This window comes from Oncorhynchus masou, chromosome 28, assembly GCF_036934945.1.
Source record: "Oncorhynchus masou masou isolate Uvic2021 chromosome 28, UVic_Omas_1.1, whole genome shotgun sequence".
NCBI lineage: Eukaryota > Metazoa > Chordata > Actinopteri > Salmoniformes > Salmonidae > Oncorhynchus > Oncorhynchus masou.
In genome coordinates this window covers 65,798,884-65,820,588 of record NC_088239.1, presented here as the reverse complement: position 1 = coordinate 65,820,588, position 21,705 = coordinate 65,798,884, and the positions used below count along the sequence as shown (strand labels likewise).

Here is a 21,705-nt window from a genome sequence, read left to right as displayed (position 1 = left end):
TGGTTGAAGATATCCCTCTAGTGGTGTGGGGGCTGTGCTTTGGCAAAGTGGGTGGGGTTATATCCTTCCTGTTTGGCCCTGTCCGGGGGTGTCCTCGGATGGGGCCACAGTGTGTCCTGACCCCTCCTGTCTCAGCCTCCAGTATTTATGCTGCAGTAGTTTGTGTCGGGGGGCTGGGGTCAGTTTGTTATATTTGGAGTACTTCTCCTGTCCAATTCGGTGTCCTGTGTGAATCTAAGTGTGCGTTCTCTAATTCTCTCCTTCTCTCTCTCGGAGGACCTGAGCCCTAGGACCATGCCCCAGGACTACCTGATATGATGACTCCTTGCTGTCCCCAGTCCACCTGGCCGTGCTGCTGCTCCAGTTAACTGTTATACCTTATTATTCGACCATGCTGGTCATTTATGAACATTTGAACATCTTGGCCATGTTCTGTTATCTCTACCCGGCACAGCCAGAAGAGGACAGGCCACCCCACATAGCCTGGTTCCTCTCTAGGTTTCTTCCTAGGTTTGGGCCTTTCTAGGGAGTTTTTCCTAACCACCGTGCTTCTACACCTGCATTGCTTGCCGTTTAGGGTTTTAGGCTGGGTTTCTGTACAGCACTTTGAGATATCAGCTGATGTACGAAGGGCTATATAAAAATAAAAATTTTGATCCTGCATGAAGTTTGGCATGAGGCAATCTGATCCCCTCCGTCCCCGTCTTTTTGTTCCTTTCTATATCTTCGTCTGTCCACGGTATTGTTTATTAAAGATTACCAACCATGAGTCAATCACAAGGACGTCAAGAATTTTAGTTGAAGGATCAATGTAGTGTCACAATCCATGACAAGCTGATCAACCACTTTTCAGTACTCCAGATCCTTTAGTTTCTACTGACCTCTGCTTGACATCAACTAGTAGTGCAGCTTTTAACACCATATCAGAAAGTACCAACGCGAAAAGGAGGTAGAGTTGACTTCTGAATTTTATTTTGTGTTAATACAATAAATATACAAAACTTAAACTACTCAACATGCGACTAAAAAGGAGAGGAGAGTTTCTGTACAGTACAATGAAATTCAGGATACCAGCCGACAAGTTGTCAAACTTTAAACATCCCTTAAAGTTTGCTTAATTTTTTAAAATAACTTCAATTTATTTCATTGTCAGAGTTGAGCAAGACATTTCATATTCATTCTCAGTACTTTACTATATACTTGATACATTGATTAAAAAGCACAAGTTAAAGCCACAGTCCATCTGAAAACACAAACATCGCTTAGTTTCACCTACTGACTCTCACATTTCCCAGTTGATGCATTTTTTAAATTGTTTTCAAGCCAACACATATTTAACAGGAACATTCAGGTGCCATTCGTTCAGATTTTCAAAAGATGTAGAATAACTTAAAGTAGCTCAGCACACACACATTCACTCATACTCAAGACCACAGAGAGATGAATGACTATTAGACTAAGTATAAAAAGGAGGAAACTCATGAGGATGCCAGCCTGTCTCTGCCCACATTAGTGTTCAATTGAACAACCAGTTATCCTTGTTAAGACTTCACTTTGTCTGACACCCCACAACACACACACACACACACACACACACACACACACACGTCAATGATATTACAGCACACATGGACACGCACACACCCCTCAAACATCCCCAACCTCTCTTCATGTCACATTCAAAGGCTGAAAGTCACAGGTAGGTTCAGTTATAAACACTCAAAACAAGACAATACATTGAATGGAATCAGAACTTATTCTGTACTTTCTATCTAACATGATGAATACAATCGAACTGAGGGGAAGACACAGAACAGACAAAACAATAAACAAGCCTCTGGGAATAGAATAATCTCTCCTTTCACTCAACCATGAAGATACAATAATGAATACTCAGGCGATCAGCATCTACAGAGCACAGACCAATGATATAACTGGGATATAAACAATGATATCTCCTGTTCTGAAGGGGTGTTTGGAGAAAGAGGGACTACTGGAGTGATTCACTTTAATGCACAGCATCAACTTCAAACAGACAGAATCCTCCTTTTCATCAGTTCACCCACTCACTGGAGTGTAACCATGGACTTCTATACACACAGATGCCTAGACCAGAGTAGTGTCCAGTTGATCTGTAAGCTTTGTCATGCACGTAGAGTACATCTTGATATAATCCTGAATAGTACCAACTAACTGAGGTATGGCTCCACCAGAAAACCAAGGCTGGAGACGAGCTAGCTCTCTCACACACTGGAGTCATTTGTTAGCATATAGTTTAGCTAGCATACATGTGTCTGTGCAGGTCTCAATGCTTAGAATCCGGGTGTTGGGTGGATGTGTCTGTGTGAAGGAGTGTCTTCATGAAGTGCAACTTTACCACTAAAGCAAGGGACAAGGCTAGAGGATAGAGGCTATGACATTTAGGTTCATGTCATCTGGTTCTTTGTTTATAAGGTATTTTTGATCAAACGTTATCAAAGGCAAGACTACAAGGCTGTGAGAAAAGCACGGTCATGAAAAGGATAACAAAGACAGTAGAAGACAGAATCCTGATTTCTGAGACTCGTACCTGTTAAGTTGGACAGATGCAACCACAGGTGTCAGAGCAAACTGCTCTCTTTTAACCATAACGTCAACTGAACAATAACATGTCGCTTGACTGCCATAGTGTATGAACTGTACAGACATAATAGTACCCTTCCTTCCTGATTTAGAGTTCTGATCAGTTTACACTCGCTTCTTGAGATTAAACCATTTAGATGTGATCATTCCGAGGTATTAAACAATGTTCTGGAATGCACAGCATTCATCATCAACACTAGCCAGTATCACCACCAGAGGACACACCTCACTGACTAGTGACCATCTCAGCCTGACTGGCTCAGGGTTCAAAAGAAGTAAACAAGTGTTGATTTTATTAAGTGTTACATTTTAACAGTACTTGGCTAAATCCAGTTAATAAAACAGTCGTGGAAGTGAATGGATAGCTACAGCTAAAAGTCTTGGTGCAGTGAATTGACTTGGTACAATGCTTTAGAGAATGAGACAAATATAGTATATAGGCCTCAGCATCAACATATGGAGAGACACTAATATTCATATACACACGCATACAGACAGCTGTACACACATACATACACACAGCTGCACAATCATACACTCAAAAAGGAAAGTTTGCAAACACTTAGTGACATGACTATAGGGTATGGGGTAAGACAGACACAGGACAGGAGTGCATTAATAAAGTCACTGGGGTGGGCGGAGTTACAGCCCTCAGGGCATGTGAGAGGCGGGGCTTGGTGGAAGCTGGGTGTCACCATGTGAGCAGAATGAGAAGGAGAGGGATCAGACGGGGATGTCATAAAGCTCAAAGACTCTATAGGAAGTACATCTGCACTGGGAGACAAATTTAACTGAATGAAACGATTCAAACGAGCCTCTCATTTCTACTTCCTGCTTTCATCTACTATGACATCATAGGTCTCATCCTTCTAGGTGTCATGCTAGTCATGTCAGTAGAGCTAGGTTAGGAGGGCAGGGAAACTCCAGCTCGCTCTGGAGCTTAGATTGAACAGATAGAAGAGGGCGAGCTCTAGGGGTGTCTGTGGACCAATCAGATCTGTTGCTTGAATGCTCCGCTGGCAGCGTTGGAGGCTGCCGTAGCGGCGGCTGTCTGGACCGTCTTGTTGGCCATGACGCCCGTGGCGAACTCTGCCTGGGCCTTCTCAAAGCTGGCCCCTGTGGTGCGATACATACCATGTACCTGAAGAAATTAGGGGGGGGTAGAGAGAGATGAGAGGGAAGGAAGATAAGAGGAAGGGAGGGAGAAAGGAGACAGAGCAGTGAGAAGAGGTAATTATCTACTTGAGCATGTCTATAAATACCCCATGTTCATCATCTCAGAGACCGTGTGAGTGTTCTGGTTCCATTAAGTCTCATCGTCGAACACAGTGAAAGGCTGAGTCTCATTCATAACTTTATGAATATAATGAAGAATTGGGTGTGTGGGGTACCTTTTTGAACATGATGAGGGACATGGTAGCAAGGGCAGTGAATAGAGCAGCGATGAGGATCATGATGATGCCAACAGGAATGCTCTTATTCAGACCAGTCAGAGCTGAGATCCACCCACTGAAGGAAAAAGGACAACCATAGACAAGATTAAAGGGTGAGTAACACGTAACCTTTATTACTTGTATTTCTATGTGCAATCAAAGTTCATTATGTTGCACCCTCTATTCTCAGAGAACATTGTGACTGTCACCTTCTGTCAATATCTGTGATCGCTTCCTGTCCTTACCTGGCACCCCAGCCGGAGATGCCGATGGACTGCATCACATGAACACCAAACTGACAGATGTAGACGAAAAAGAAGACGAAGAAACGGAAAGAGCTGTCACTCCTGGAGAGAGAGGTGGAGAAAGTTTCCTGTTTAATGTTGACAAAGACGTCTGTGTGTGCGTGTGTGTGTGTGTAATTGTGTATGTAGCGACCTGAAGGCTCCGTAGAGGGGTCTATACCAGCAGACGAAGGAGCAGGGAGTGAAGATCATGAACCAGAGCATGGACAGGCCGAAGTCCACTCCTCTGGACGCATCCACACAGAACCAGGCCAAACAGCCAAACATGTTGGCAAACAGTGTCCCCGTGTGGACTGGAGCAGAACCAAACACATAATATCATTGGTTAGTTAACATTAAATACCCTGCAGATAGAAATGTAAAGTATAGAGCTGATATAAATCTTTGATGTGCAGAAAAAGGTGTAGAAATCAACTCTAAAACATTACATTTCTATCTGAAAGACTTTAATAGAGGACCTCAAGCTACCTCACTGTCCTGCCAAGTCATGCTAATGAAGAACAGGATGTGAGGAACAGGAGGAGGATTAGGAAAGATGGCTACTAAATAATTTAACACACTGAGGAGCCTGGTGGTGCCGTGCCAAGTGGAGCGTGAACCAGCACACACAGTGTACACACACACACAAGAAATGGATAATAAGATGGTAGTTGGAGCTGTTTTGTTGGATTTCAGAGCAGCCTTCAATGTTATTGCTCATAATTTGTTATTGAAAAACCTCACTTGTTATGGCTTTACATCACCTGCCACCACATGGATGGAGAGTTACTTATACAATAGAACACAGAGTATTCTTCAATGGTAGCTTCTCTAACATCAGATACAGTGGGGCAAAAAAGTATTTAGTCAGCCACCCATTGTGCAAGTTATCCAACTTAAAAAGAAGAGGCCTGTAATTTTCATCATAAGTACTCTTCAACTATGACAGACAAAATGAGGGAAAAATCCAGAAAATCACATTGTAGGATTTTTAATGAATTTATTTGCAAATTATGGTGGAAAATAAACATTTGTTATTGACCAAATACTTATCTCAATACTTTGTTATATACCCTTTGTTGGCAATGACAGAGGTCAAACGTTTTCTGTAAGTCTTCACAAGGTTTTCACACTGTTGCTGGTATTTTGGCCCATTCCTCCATGCAGATATCCTCTAGAGCAGTGATGTTTTGGGGCTGTTGCTGGGCAACACGGACTTTCAACCCCCTCCAAATATTTTCTATGGGGTTGAGATCTGGAGACTGGCTAGGCCACTCCAGGACCTTGAAATGCTTCTTACGAAGCCACTCCTTCGTTGCCCGGGCGGTGTGTTTGGGATCATTGTCATGCTGAAAGACCCAGCCACGTTTCATCATCAATGCCCTTGCTGATGGAAGGAGGTTTTCACTCAAAATCTCACGATACATGGCCCCATTCATTCTTTCCTTTACACGGATCAGTCGTCCTGGTCCCTTTGCAGAAAAACAGCCCCAAAGCATGATGTTTTCACCTCCATGCTTCACAGTAGGTATGGTGTTCTTTGGATGCAACTCACCATTCTTTGTCCTCCAAACACAACGAGTTTTTACCAAAAAGTTATATTTTGGTTTCATCTGACCGTATGACATTCTCCCAATCTTCTTCTGGATCATCCAAATGCTCTCAAGCAAACTTCAGACGGGCCTGGACATGTGTCCCCTTGCTTAAGCCAGTACGTCTGGAACTGCAGGATTTGAGTCCCTGGCGGCGTAGTGTGTTACTGATGGTAGGCTTTGTTACTTTGGTCCCAGCTCTCTGCAGGTCATTCACTAGGTCCCCCCGTGTGGTTCTGGGATTTTTGCTCACCGTTCTTGTGATCATTTTGACCCCACGGGGTGAGAGCTTGCGTGGAGCCCCAGATCGAGGGAGATTATCAGTGGTCTTGTATGTCTTCCACTTCCTAATAATTGCTTCCACAGTTGATTTCTTCAAACAAAGCTGCTTACCTATTGCAGATTCAGTCTTCCCAGCCTGGTGCAGGTCTACAATTTTGTTTCTGGTGTCCTTTGACAGCTCTTTGGTCTTGGCCATAGTGGAGTTTGGAATGTGACTGAGGTTGTGGACAGGTGTCTTTTATACTGATAACAAGTTCAAACAGGTGCTATTAATACAGGTAACAAGTGGAGGACAGAGGAGCCTCTTAAAGAAGAAGTTACAGGTCTGTGAGAGCCAGAAATCTTGCTTGTTTGTAGGTGACCAAATACTTATTTTCCACCATAATTTGCAAATTAATTAATTAAAAATCCTACAATGTGATTTTCTGAATTTTTTCCCCTCATTTTGTCCGTCATAGTTGAAGTGTACCTATGATGAAAATTACAGGCCTCTCTCCTCTTTTTAAGTGGGAGAACTTGCACAATTGGTTGCTGACTAAATACTTTTTTGCCCCATTGTATGTACACTGCGGTATCCCTTTGGGCAGTTTCCTTGGGCCGTTACTCTTCTACTATTTTTACACTTGTCTTACAAGAAGCTAAAAGGACTAACAGTGTTTGAATACTCATACTACCCACACTAACCGTACCATTTGTGACGTGAATTGAGTATATAGTGAGCTTATTTGTCATTGTATGGATATAATTAGTATGCCACTTATACATCAAAGGGTTGCAAATGGTCTACTTTCCAGGAAATTTCCAGGAATTTTCCATGGGAAGTTAAGCCCTGCAGTTTTGCTTACATTCATCAAAAAAGTTAGAAAATATTCACTGTTATAAGCTATGGGATACACAAGGCAATTCTAGGTCTTGTGGCATATTTTGGTTAAACTATCAATGAAATTGCAACCCTCTGCATCCACAGTGCATTCTTCCATCACATGTACAGCTGATGCTCAAGATCTTTCACACTAATGATATGCTACGGAGCCCACACTACTACACTGTCTGAGCCAAGGACTACATGCTTTCTGGTAAGTTTTGATTACAATACTGGGTGGGGTAAATATATTTTATATATACACATTTTTTGTTAACTAGTAAAAAAACTGCACAGAGAACTAACATTAACAACATACATCAGTCTCATGGTTGAGGACAAAATTACTTCTCTTCTAGTCTTTTTAAGACATTAGTTTTTAAAAATGCCTAACCACTTGTATAATCTATTTGTATACACTTCAAAACAGATACACAGTACATACCCGACACACCAATATGGGTTTCTTCATGGTACTCAAACCCAAAACAGATTCAAAGCACTGCTCTGTTATGTATAGAGCCAGATGTTACTCAGGCAAAACGAACTGCAAAAATCTCTGAAGCTGGAGACTTATCTCCCTCACTAGCTTTAAGCACCAGCTGTCAGAACAGCTCACAGATCACTGCACCTGTACGTAGCTCATCTGTAAATATCCCATCCAATCTACCTCATCCCCATACTGTATTTATTTATCTTCCTCCTTTGCACCCCAGTATTTCAACTTGCACATCCTACCATTCCTATTATAATTACTTTTCCACCATGGCCTATTTATTGCCTTACCCCTCTAATCCTACCTCATTTACACATGCTGTATATAGATTTTCCTACTGTATTATTGATTGTATGTTTGTTTATTCCATGTGTAACTCTGTGTTGTATGTGTCGAACTGCTATGCTTCATCTTGGCCAGGTCACAGTTGCAAATGAGTTTGTGTTCTCAACTAGCCTACCTGGTAAAATAAAGGTGAATAAAGACGCTGTGATACAATATGTTTTTAAAGCTAAACTTGCTTTTTATTTATAAAAAAGAAGCAAGTTTAGCTTTAAAAACCTATTTTAATCACAGCGCCTCTTTCTAAAGCTTTCATTTAACTGTAGTGTATATAAGAATATGAATACTGTGTAAATACTATTTTTGTTGTCTTTCCTATATACACAATGTAATATCTTATGTTGTTCTTGTCTATTACTGATCTGTACTTTGTCATATATTTGTACGTTTTATGTGGACCCCAGGAAGAGGAGCTGCTGCATGTGCAGGAGCTAATGGGGATCTTAATAAACTAAACAGTGTTCACACACACACACACGGTGTACACACACACAGTCAATTAAATAATTCACAATGAGCAGAACTCTACCTTGGGGCTATAATAATGGCATGACTCTGGGCATTGTATAGAGTCTGGTGTGTTGTAGTCTACAGTCACATTGGCATGGACAGTCATAACTATAGCGGCAGGATTCTGAACCATACTGACGCATCTAACACTTCTATAATGCTCTCTGGTGAGACAGGGAAAAACACATAAGGTGTGGGGAAAGAGAGGAGAAGGTAAGAGAGAGATGCAGAAAGGGAGATACTGTAGGAGAGAGGTAGGAGGAGTGCCCAAGACAGGTTGGAACTCCCAAAGCCTCCCATAGTCACCTGACCCGGTCACATGACGAGCTGCATCATGTGGTAGTGGAATTCCACCCTGTACTATTGGCTCATATTGAATACATGCTGCATTTACGTGTTCCTTTGTACCACTTCTCAATGGCCTTTTACATTTGCCATAGTAGAGTCTGACTTGACAAGGGAGCAGAGCAGTTAACATATGAGGTCACTTATCCGGATGTAGTACATGATCTTGGGTAGAGACTGGAGCTAGGTTTATGTGGTTATGAGGTTTAGGGAACATAGATACAGTCACTCACACATCCAGATGTAGTACATGATCTTGACAGTCTTCTGGAAATCTACAGGGATGTCCACTGTGATGTCATGGTAGAAACAGGGACCCACAGGGAACTTCTCTGGGAGAGGAGGCCAGTTGTTTTTCCTACCTGAACCAGGAGAGAGGAGAAACATGCTTGAATGATGTTGCTAAGATCTTGTTTGAACTTTTGGGTCTGACAAAGCTTAACAATGTTTTAATGTGAAAACATTGAATGTTGTATGAAGATTGGTGCCAACCTCCTGATGCGTTGAGGGACTGCATCTCTCTCTCCCGGCGGTCTAGCTCTGCTGCCTTCCTCTCCAGCTCCTCCTGTCTCCTCAGCAGCTCTGCTGAAGCCCGCACTTGCTCCTACACACACAGTCAAACAGGGGGCACTGACACTACAGTACAGAGATGTTGCGGACGTTATGCAGACTGAGGCTCCATATGGCTGACAAGTCTGAGTTGATCTCTGACAGTTAACTTGAAATTGAGGCAGCTGACCTTGTTTTGTAATGTACAGTTGAAGTCGGAAGTTTACATACACTTAGGTTGGAGTCATCAAAACTTGGTTTTTCAAGTACTCCACATTTCTTGTTAACGAACTATAGTTCTGGCAAGTCGGTTAGGACATCTACTTTGTGCATGACAAGTAATTTTTAAAACAAATGTTTAAAGACAGATCATTTCACTGTATCCAGCGGGTCAGAAGTTCACATACACTAAGTTAACTGACTTTAAACAGCTTGGAAAATTCCAGAAAATAATGTGATGGCTTTAGAAGCTTCTAATATGCTAATTGACATCACTTGAGTCAATTGGAGGTGTACCTGTGGATGTATTTCAAGGCCAACCTTCAAGCTCAGTGCCTCTTTAATTGACATCATGGGGAAATCAAAAGAAATCAGCCAAAAAAAAGATTGTAGACCTCCACAAGTCTGGATCATCCTTGGGAGCAATTTCCAAATGCCTGAAAGTACCACATTCATCTGTACAAACAAAAGTATGCAAGTATAAACACCATGGGACCACACAGCTTTCCATAGTGCTCAGGAAGGAGACGCGTTCTGTCTCCTAGAGACGAACGTGCTTTGGTGCGAAAAGTGCAAATCAATCCCAGAACAGCAGCAAAGGACCTTGTGAAGATGCTGGATGAAACAAGTACAAAAGTATCTATATCCACAGTAAAACGAGTACTATATCGATATAACCTGAAAGTCCGCTCAAAACCGCCATAAAAAAAGCCAGACTATGGTTTCCAACTGCACATGGGGACAAAGATGGTACTTTTTGGAGAAATGTCCTCTGGTCTGAGGAAACAAAAATAGAACTGTTTGGCCATAATGACCATTGTTTGGAGGAAAAAGGGGGAGGCTTGCAAGCTGAAGAACCCCGTGCTTCACGGTTGGGATGGTGGTGGCAGCATCATGTTGTGGGGGTGCTTTGCTGCAGGAGAGACTTTTGCACTTTTAAAAAAAATAGATGGCATCATGAAGGGGGAAAATTATGTGGATATATTGAAGCAACATCTCAAGACATCAGGAAGTTAAAGCTTGGTTGCAAATGGGTCTTCCAAATGGACAATGACCCCAAGCATACTTCCAAAGTTGTGGCAAAATGGCTTAAGGACAACAAAGTCAAGGTATTGGAGTGGCCATCACAAAGCCCTGACCTCAATCCTATAGAACATTTGTGGGTAGAACTGAAAAAACATGTGCGAGCAAGGAGGCCTACAAACCAGACTCAGTTACACCAGCTCTGTCAGGAGGAATGGGCCAAAATTAACCCAACTTATTGTGGGAAGCTTGTGCTACCCGAAACGTTTGACCCAAGTTACACTCAATTTAGTAGCATTGCCTTTTAAATTGTTTATGTAAACATCTCACCCACTGGGAATGTGATGAAAGAAATAAAAGCTGAAATAAATTCTCTACTGTTATTCTGACATTTCACATTCTTAAAATAAAGTGGTGATCCCAACTGACCTAAGACAGGGAATCTTTACTTGGATTAAATGTCAGGAATTGTGAAAAACTGAGTTTAAATGTATTTGGCTAAGATGTATGTAAACTTCCGACTTCAACTGTATCTGTGTTTGGCAGAGACTACAGTGTCAGCACAGATGACAGCACAGTCCCAGTCGTCATCTCCAACAGCTCTCTCTCCATGCAAGTCAGAATAATTAACGCTCTGCTTCTTAATTTACAAAATGCTAATTGCCTCGCTAACGTGTGTGCCTCATCTGTAGCATGCTACAACTGCAGGTGAAGCAATATCTGCATTTGACATCATTAGCCATCGCTAGTCACTAGCCATCTACTGAAAAAGAATGCTGAACAATGCATCTTTAAAGTACAAAGGATTGTATTTAAACAGTGAAGAGAAAGGATACTAGTCACATGCATTATTGCCAACTTCCTGGTGCAGCATTCTGAAACTGTGTGTATGACCAAGGACAAAACTGTGTCAGTAGAGGTATAAAAAGTTCCTAAAACTTTAGATTAAGGCGTTTTCTTTTTCCTGTGTTCTGTCTGCTTGTGTCTCTATCACACTCTCTTTTTGCAAACACTAAGTTACACTTTTCCCTCAGGAGGCAAGGTGTAGAGCTAGGCTATCTCCACACGGTCACAAACAGTTTTTATTAGAACACTCCACATGCTGAGGGAGAGCCTGCTGCCTCCTAGCCAGGAGCTGCCACACCCACCCCAGGGGGGGGCATGCATGGTGTTTATATGGAAATACATTCCAGTGCGAAAAGGTGCAGCCGTAGAGCTCTCCGCTCTTTTCTTCAGAGGGGTGGAATTGCATGGTGCAAAAGGGCAGAAGAGGTTGTGAGGTGTGTGTGGGGGAGCAGGAGGTACCTGTGTCTGTTGAGGCTGCGAGTATGCAGGCGGTTCTTCCGTAGGCTTCATGATGGCTGGCTGTGTGTTGGTGGTGGGGGCAGGTACTTTGGGTGCAGTGCCAGGAGGGACCTGGGAGAAAATAGAATCATCACACACTGGTTTAGTGTCAACCCACACCCTATCCTCCATGTAGTACACTACTTCTGACAAGAACCCCATGTAGCTCAGCTCAAAACAAGGTAGTGTACTAGTGGTCCTCTATTGGTAGAACATGGTGCTTGCAACCCCAGGATAGTGAGTTCAATTCCCGGGAATGTCTGCTAAATGTCATATATCACTAACGAGGGAATAGGGTGTTAGCTGAGAAGCAGACATTCAGGAATCAGAATCTTCAACCACTCCTCCTGGAAGTTAGCGCTGAATATAATAACATAACGAACACTAATCATCTGTAGTCACCATCAGTACCATATCAGCTCTTCTATTTATCTCATCAATGGTGTCGCTAACTCTCCTCAACACGTCTAACAGTGTACTGTGCAGTTCTCACCGGCTTGGCATCTGTGAAGGGGTTGTACTCTTCCAACCCTGGAGGAGCATTTTGTGTTACTTGTGTCACTGACGGGTCCTGAGAGGAAAGGAAAAGAGAGAACAAAGTCAGTGTTCATACAGTATATCACCAGAAGCAGTGAGGCAGTCAGACTGCACTCCCATGTAGTAAATCAGGCCTTAATAACAGGCTCTCAAATTGCCTAGCCTAGATCTGATGCATTACCATGGTGTGATGAATGAACACTAAAGCCACTCGTGTGACGTGAACGGATCATCTGTAGTGGATGCTAGCCTAGCCTAAGCTCACTTCAACCCAATCTATGATGTCTGCTTACAAATCAAGAGCACCACCAGCCTCATCTACATAACCTGGCCTCAGGTTTTCAAAAGAACAAACAGAACATACTTTTCATCTGAAGAAGAGAATTCCTCCACAATTACAAGGCTGCAGACAGACCCCAACAGCAGGCTACCCTTCACTGTCAACCCAGGGCTATATTCCAAAACTGGCAAAGACAGGATGATTCCAATCATTTCCCCCACCACAGACAGCTATAAATATGGCAGAGCCCACTAGTTAGAGAAGAGAACGCCTTCCTCTGCTAAGAGAAAAGACTGGGTACTGCCGCTGGCATGCTGTGCAGTGTCGACAGATAGTCTAGGCTAATCATTATATTTCATCAACCTTTATTTTAGGCGATGCAGATTCAATGTTGGTATCAGTCAGTTCAAATCTCAGTTTCATTGGCCTACTTTGTTCTCCAGTCTCCTTGTAAATCCAGGAGGCAACAGCTAGGCTAAGTGCTAAAAGTAGGCCTATAGGTGCACCTCCCAGGACTGATGCATTGTTTAACTACTGTGTGTCCACTGTGTCTACAGGTGTGTGCTGCGGTCAGCTCTGAAAACAGAGAATAAGGTGTGCTTTGGTGTAGTCTATATCATCACTGTGTGTGTGTGCATGGTGTAGTCTATATCATCACTGTGTGTGTGTGTGTGTGTGTGTGTGCATGGTGCATTTCAGGTAGCCAGCTCACAATGACAAGAAGTTTCACTCATACAGCATAAATTCAGATGAGACTCCGGTTCAGTGCAGTCCAAGATAGCAGTTTATACTGGATTTATTGGCTGCAGACTAGTGCAGTGGAGTATAGCCAGTTACAGCCGGTACAGTCCAGTATCAGTCAGTCTGTCAGTCTGTCCCAGTCCAACCTTCCTCCTCTGTTCTGACTGAGTCTCATGTCTGTGTTTAACAGAAGCAGGCTGTTCCTTGTCCCGAGGACAGGTCAGTCATCAATATTTCAGGGTATATAGTGATGAATCTGTAATACGGTCCTGACGCACAGCCACAAACACACAGCGTTTAAGTACAAGCACAGCACATGGAACTTCAAAACTACAAGATGGGCTAACAAAAGCAGTAGCTTACAGTGCAACAGATTCAACAGGTTGGACCGATCTAGGTTATGTGAAACACAAAAAACATCTCAGTTAATATTAGAAATGAGGGGCCGTTAACATAGCTCCACGAGAAGGTGAAGTATTCCTCTCCTTCTGAGAGCATCTCACAGAGAGAAAGCAGCCTTACAGGCAGTCACTACTGCCACAGCAACAATGACGCTGACGCGCACAATGTAAACACACAAACACATGGGTGAGTGGGTGTGTGTGTTAGATAGGGATAACTTGTAGCCTCTACATCAATCTCATGGAGACATTGCAACAACGACTTCTTCATCAGCTCTTTGGTAGATGGGTTTTAGGAAGGCAAATTATTTGATAAGAGAAACTACCAGGAAAGAGCAGGAAGCAAGTCAGGGGAAAGCAGCCAAAAATACCCGAAGCACCAGCTGTCACCATGACAGCACCATATGATTTCATGAACTATTGAAGAGAGCCCAGAGTTGCAGGGAATTAATCACAAGGCTACTGGCTTCAAGGCTTAAACAGGCTGAAATGGGGAGTCAATGAAAAGCGGCTATGAAAGTAATCTGACATTTACTCCTGAGGTACTGACCTGTTGCACCCTCTACAACCACTGATTATTATTTGACCCTGCTGGTCATCTATGAACATCTTGAAGAACAATCTGGCCATAAATGGTCATGTACTCTTATAATCTCCACCTGTCACAGCCAGGGTTCCCAGGTGGCGCAGCGGTCTAAGGCACTGCATCTCAGGGCTAGAGGCGTCCCTACAGACCCCGGTTCGATTCCAGGCTGTATCACAACCGGCCGAGATTGAGAGTCCCATCGGACGGCACACAATTGGCCCAGCGTCGACTGTGTTGTCATTGAAAATAAGAATTTGTTCTTAACTAACTGACTTTCCTAGTTAAATAAAGGTTAAATAAAAATAAAGAGGACTAACTACCACCCAGAACCTGGTTCCTCTCTAGGTTTCTTCCTAGGGTCCTGCCTTTCTAGGGAGTTTTTTCCAAGCCACCGTGCCTCTACATCTGCATTGCTTCCTGATTGGGGTTTTAGGCTGAGTTTCTGTATAGCACTGTGACATCTGCTGATGTAAAAAGGGCTTTATAAATACATTTGATGGATTGAACTAACAATGCCATTACCGACAGTGGTCTTAGAAATCCTGTGTTCTGTTAGGTTAGCCTAGGCCTAATTCTGATGGAATCACGACAGCCTTCCAGCTCTGAAATCTGACCAATCCTGGATGTCTCCACACACACAGTACCAGTCAAAAGTTGACACACCTACTCATTCAAGGGTTTCTCTTTATGTTGTACAAATTTCTACATTGTAGAATAATAGTGAAGAAAACTATACAAATAGAAAACTGAAATAACACATATGGAATCATGTAGTAACCCCAAAAAAGTGTTAAACAAATCAAAAAATATTAAAAGATTCTTCAAAGTAGCCACCCTTTGCCTTGATGACAGCTTTGCACACTTTTGGCATTCTTTCAAACAGCTTCATGAGGAATGCTTTTCCAACAGTCTTGAAGGAGTTCCCACATATGCTGAGAACTTGTTGGCTGTTTTCCTTCACTCTGCGGACCAACTCATCCCAAACCATCTCAATTGGGTTTAGGTTGGTTAATTGTGGAGGCCAGGTCATCTGATGCAGCACTCCATCACACTCCTTCTTGGTCAATGAGCCCTTACACTGCCTGGAGGTGTGTTATAGGTCATTGTCCTGTTGAAAAACAAATGATATTCCCACTAAGCGCAAAACAGATGGGCTGGCGTATCGCTGCAGAATGCAGCAAAAATCTCAAATTTGACCAAAGGACAGATTTCCACAGATCTAATGTTCATTGCTCGTGTTTCTTGGCCCAAGCAAATATTTAATTATTCTTAAATGGGGCCCCTTTAGTGGTTTCTTTGCAGCAATTCGACCATGGAGGCCTGATTCACACAGTCTCCTCTGAACAGTTGATGTTGAGATGTGTCTGTTACTTGAATTCTGAAACATTTATTTGGCATGCAATTTCTGAGGCTGGTAATTCTAATGAACTTATTCTCTGTAGCAGAGGTAACTGTGGGTCTTCCTTTCCTGTGGCAGGCCTCATGAGAGCCAGTTTTATCATAGCACTTGATGGTTTTTGCAACTGCACTTGAAGAAACTTTCAAAGTTCTTGACAGGTTCTGGATTGTCAGACCTTCCTGTCTTAAAGTAATGGACTGTTGTTTCTCTCTGCTTATTGGAGTTGTTCTTGTCATAATATGGACTTGGTCTTTTACCAAATAGGGCTTTCTTCTGTATTCCACCTTTACCTTGTTACAACACAACTGATTGGCTCAAACGCATTAAGGAAATAAATTCCACAAATTAACAAGGGACACCTGTTGGTTGTAATGCATTCCATGTTACTACCTCATGAAGCTGGTTGAGACAATGACAAGAATGTTCATAACTTTTTTGGTTACTACATGATTCCATGTGTAATTTCATAGTTGATATCTTCACTATTATTCTACAATGTAGTTCAAAAATAAAGAAAAACCCTGGAACGAGTAGGTATGTCCAAACTGGACTGGTACTATATATATTTTTTAGGGTCTCATTAGCTGTTGCAATAGCAGCAGCTACTCTTCCTGGGGTCCACAATCTGCAGCAATAAGTGAGAGCAGAGAAATGCAAAGAGGGACTAATCATGTATAGCCCAATAAATAAATTACTGTTTGTGGCACTGTGGTTAGCACACCACTCCACAACTCGTGTTGAGTTACACACATTTCTATACAGCACAGTTAGCTGTGGGAAGTACACCATTCATACCTTCTCTAACAATAAAACCATGCTTACGATCAATTATCAATCATCCTTACACATAGACCTAAGCATCAACCTACAGACCAAGCCACATTATTCAAAGAGCAAGGAGGGGACAGAATTGAATGAGGGTAACTCTGCTGCTCCCAGGATTGACAAAGCAATGATTAAAGGTCAAGAGTGTGTGTGTGTCTCAGAGTTGAGAGCTAGCAAGCAACCGTGGCAGTGATTAAACTATAATTTAATTGAAACAGAGAGAAAAGGCGAGAGAGAAAGCAAGAAAGAGGTTTGTGTCTACAACAAGGAACAACTAGCCTGGGAAATAACCTAACCAAGTCAAACTGAACTCTGCGATGCAGGCCTATTTCTCATCAACGGAGTTGAGCGGCGCCTAGTGTGGGCGGACTGCAGGTCGCGACATCACATAAAATTAAGTTATCAAAACTACAGATTTCAGCAACCAAATAGCCCGCAATTACACGGGTAGATGTCCATGTGATGTTGCGAGTTCCAGTCCGCCCACACTAGTCGCCGCTCAACTCTGTTGATATGAAGTTGGCTACATCATCGAGTTGAGTTTTACTTAGCCAGGAAGCAGCCTAGGCAAACAATACAAAGCAGGAACTGTTTACCAAGCAAACAGGGTAAAATGCCGTGTGAGGATCAAATACCCAGTTTCTCCCTGGTGAGACACTTCTACGTTGACAGTCTACAAATCTAAGTAATAGTGTTTCCTTCCTCAGTTTCTGTGTTGTGGTTGTTTGTATGTGTGTGTGTGTGTGTGTGTGTGTTTCAGGATGGCTTCCCGGATTCCTCTAAGCAGCTGATTGGTCTGCCCCATTGATGATTGGAGCTAACCCCGCCCTCTCGTCAGAAACAGCTGTCTTCAATTACCAACTCCTTCTCCAGCTATATAAGCCAGTGTTCTGTTGCTCAGAAGGGAGATATCCTGTGTTGGTTGTTGTTAGGAGAGATTTGATTAGTATGTCCTATGTTGGTTTTTGTTAAGTATTTTGTAACGGTCCAGCGGAGGTATGTTTATGTCCAAAGGACTGTTTTGATTATTGAACTTGTTTGTACTTTTCTGTTTAATTTGTTCCCGGGGGTGGGGGGCTAGGGAGTGCTTAGGCAAGAGACCTGTGGGCATACATAACCCGCAGTATTTACTGTCTATACACACTAGTTAAGACCTGGGCAGACCACCCCCTGTATTTTGTTTATCGCACCAGGTGGTGCTAAGTTAGGTAAGTAGTGGGTAGGCAGGTAAGGTAGGAGAGGGGGCTTTGACATTTACTTTCTTGGGTTCCGTCCAGCCCCTTTTCCCCAAAAATTACCGCGTGAGGGAATAAATTCCATGTAAACGGTACCATTCTCTGCCTTTGTCATCCTTACTCGCACCTACAATCCCATATCCCTTTCACTCCACGGGGAGTTGAGTTGTAGCAGGGTGTTGCGTTCGCTCATCATAGAGGCGTACGCAACAAATAGGCAAATGTGGTGGGGTCACAGAATTGTTGTATTTTTTTAAACTTTTAACATTTTCCTAGGCAAGTCAGTTAAGAACAAATTCTTATTTAAAATGATGGCCTACACCCCAGCCAAACCCGGACAGCGCAGGGCCAGATGTGCGCCGCCCTATGGGACTCCCGATTCAGCCTGGATTTGAACCAGGGACTGTAGTGCCTTAGACCACTGCGCCCCTCAGGACATCACAGCAGCACATCAAATGACTGTAGGCATCCATCATGTTGTTTTGATGAAACAACTTAAATTATTGGCTTGAATAGAGTATTCTACCTGTCAATCACAATGTGGTGATTGAATTCCTAGACAACAGTTGAGACAGCGGGCTACCATTAGACCACACACCTCATGCGAGACTTCCTACCACAAAATCTACCACTGTTTACACAGCAGGAATATGGTGCAGTTTGGACAAAGTTGGATTCAGATGTTTATTTGATAGCGAAAGACATTTCACTTTATGTCTGGTAAATACAGTTCCTAGAAATTATACATATGCTTTCGTTGTCAGGAAACATTTATTTTTTGTGATGTCAGTTATATTATGGTATTGTTATTTTCCGTCACCAAACACAAGAACGATGACCAAACCACCTATGTTGTGTCCAAAGCGATCTGAGCCGATGGACACCCTCAAAGACAGGGATTATCATTCCCAGAATCACTGACAACAAAAGGTGCCCCAACAGTGCTCCCATTCACCCCCTCTTCAAATCCCATGGATTATTTATTCCAAATACATCACAGACACACATTTTTATAGCATGTGGGTTGTGCTCAGACTTCTACTCTGCAGACTTTACATTAGTAAGCATCAGCTTGTGGCCATTGAAGATTAATCTACATTGTGTCAATTGTGAAAGGGCGTGTTTTGGACATATAAAAGGTATGTTGTTTCCCATAACATAAAAAAATGGTCAATGCTACACACAGTCCAATACAAGCAACACTTTTGCCCGATGAAGTTTGTAACATTGCTGTCATGTCCACCATGTCTGTAACACTGCTGTCATGCGTAACGCCAAGCACTAACTGCCTACCAACATCAATTTCAATGAGTTGTCCTAAATCAATAACTCACAAGTGCTTAATGAATCAACATGTGATGAGGCCACATAAGTGTGTGTGTGTGTGTGTGTGAGAGACCATTTACGCTGCCGGTCTAGCAGAGATAAACAGTTCAGGTGAAGACGCACCACAATAGATGGATGGCAAATCATAAGCAAGTTAACGTTAGCTAGCTAGATGTAGCAGCAAGCATACTGACACTGATAACATCACACATGACAAGAATAAGCTAAATCATCTAGCTAGCTAGTTTACTCTACTAGCTAATATCGTTTGTAAATAATTGCCTGATATAGTACAACTTTATATATTTGTTCCAAATAACGAATTGCGAGTTACTGTACTGTTAACGTCTAGGTTGAAGATGACAATATATTTTCAACCTAGGCTAATGTTAAACGTTTGCTAGAAAGTATTGCAAGTTAGCTAGCTGACGTTACTGCCGCTATGTTGTCAGTCATGCCAGGAGAAACGACCTGACACTGCTATCATTAAAAAACTAGCTAACGTTAGCTTAGTAAGCTAACATGCACTCAACAGAGATGACATAGCTTGCTAGTTATAATAATCAGACTAACCAGTTAGCATAGCCAAATGACAGACCGGTGAGTATTACACCTACCTGAAAAGGATTATTGAATTCAGGGTCCGCGAACGGGTTGTGGTCGAAATCTGACATCGTACTTCGATGATGTCTTCAATTACTAAAAACCGAAGTGGTAGTAAAAAATAAACAGCTGTACTTCAAAACAACGGCAGCAGCTAGTCTTGTCGCGGATTGCTTTGACCTCTGTTCCACCAGCAAGAATAAGCAAGACCTAGCCAGTATAAAGCCGTGACCTCAGCGATTGTCCTTCAAAATAAAGGTTCCACAATGAAGATTGTGAAAAATAATACAAATGGTCGAAAATCTTAACATTTTATGAGGAAATATTAGCAGACGTATAATGTTGTTTAACAATATAAAAAGGGAATAAAGTGAATCGCCTTTATAGCACAAATAACATTATAGCATTGACAATGTTAACATCATTAAAAGTAATGATTACCAGATAGTTATCACTGTAACAGTAATACAAATAAAAAAACATTTGTTATAATGCTACTATTAATACTAATAATAACAATAGTAATAATAATATTATAATTATAATAATCAACTTTAGAAAACACTTTTAAATCCCCAATTAGCCCATTGTTGGTATTGCACAATGTTCAGTGCGGTTTCATATTGGACATACTACACCATTGTACACAATTCCCTTTACATTGTGTCTCAGTAAAAGGGGGTTCCATTCTACTCAGGAAACAAAACATGGCTCACATTTGGGAACACACACAAACGGCTTCAACAGGAGGAGGGAAAAGGATTGGTATTTTTGAAGGCCGATGTTCAGCCCAGCCAATCAAGCAGCTCAGTTTACTAGCTTTTACCTGCTTGTGTACTTGTATCCAACAACGGATCAGTAGAGACTGCTGGATGCGCTTGCATCGCTGGCCTTGGAAACTCATGCAGCCTCAATTTTGTGGAAGGTAGGCTAATAAGCAAAGCCACTTACAGTTCTAAGTCTAACATTACTTAACATAAGCGATTACAGCATACAAGCAACCTACATGTGTTGTGGTGACAGTTACTATAATCCATAGGCTAACATTATGATAGAGTTCTTAGATGATATGATCAATCTCTGCATTACTTTTCTATTTAACCTTTATTTAACCAGGAAGGGCTCATTGAGATTTGAAATCTCTATTTCAAGAGCGTCCTGGCCAAGATAGGCAGCACCAAGTCATGACACAATTACAGACAGACAACATGAAAAACTACAAGTAATCTAGTAAAAAAACATAGAATTCACAAGAGTATAACAAAATCGTAAAACAGCAAATTAAAAATATTGACTGGTCAGGGAATCAGCCTCAAAATCCTGCATCATTGATTTAAAAACACCAATCGGGACAAGTTCTTCTAGTTTAAAAGTATTTTGTAATTCATTCCAAGCCGATGGCACAGAGTACATAAAAGCCCTTTGACCAAATTCAGTTCGGACATTTGATCTTGTAATTGTAGCCTATTTTCTTTGTTCCTTGTATAGATAAAAGTGCGCAATACTACCTTATGTAATGATAAAATAGTCAGTCTTAACATTTCTATTTAATCTTTATTTTATTTAACTAGGCAAGTCAGTTAAGAACAAATTCCTATTTACAATGACGGCCTACCCCGGACAAACCCGGGCGACGCTGGGCCAATTGTGCGCAATCATGGCCAGATGTGATTCAGCCTGGAATCAAACCAGGGACTGTAGTGACCTTAGACCACTGCGCCACTCAGGACATCACAGCAGCACATCAAATGACTGTAGGCATCCATCATATCATGTTGTTTTGACAAAACGACTTAAACTATTGGCTTGAATAGAGTACTCTGCAAAAACAAACAAACATAGCAGTTAGACCAAACGGTTTTGTTGGGT

The 21,705-nt window shown here is 42.1% G+C and overlaps 1 protein-coding gene across 1 annotated transcript; it reads right to left on the bottom strand.

Annotated features, from left to right (window-relative positions):
• Positions 1–950: 950 nt before the first annotated feature.
• scamp1 (secretory carrier membrane protein 1) lies at positions 951–20,031 on the bottom strand. Its single transcript, XM_064942986.1, has 9 exons — positions 19,851–20,031; positions 12,397–12,474; positions 11,865–11,975; positions 9,261–9,372; positions 9,002–9,130; positions 4,494–4,653; positions 4,301–4,402; positions 4,014–4,131; positions 951–3,763 (listed from the first exon to the last, which is right to left on the bottom strand). Exons 1-9 carry the CDS (start codon positions 19,905–19,907, stop codon positions 3,614–3,616), a joined length of 1,017 nt encoding a protein of 338 aa, XP_064799058.1. The 5' UTR covers positions 19,908–20,031; the 3' UTR covers positions 951–3,613.
• Positions 20,032–21,705: the final 1,674 nt, after the last annotated feature.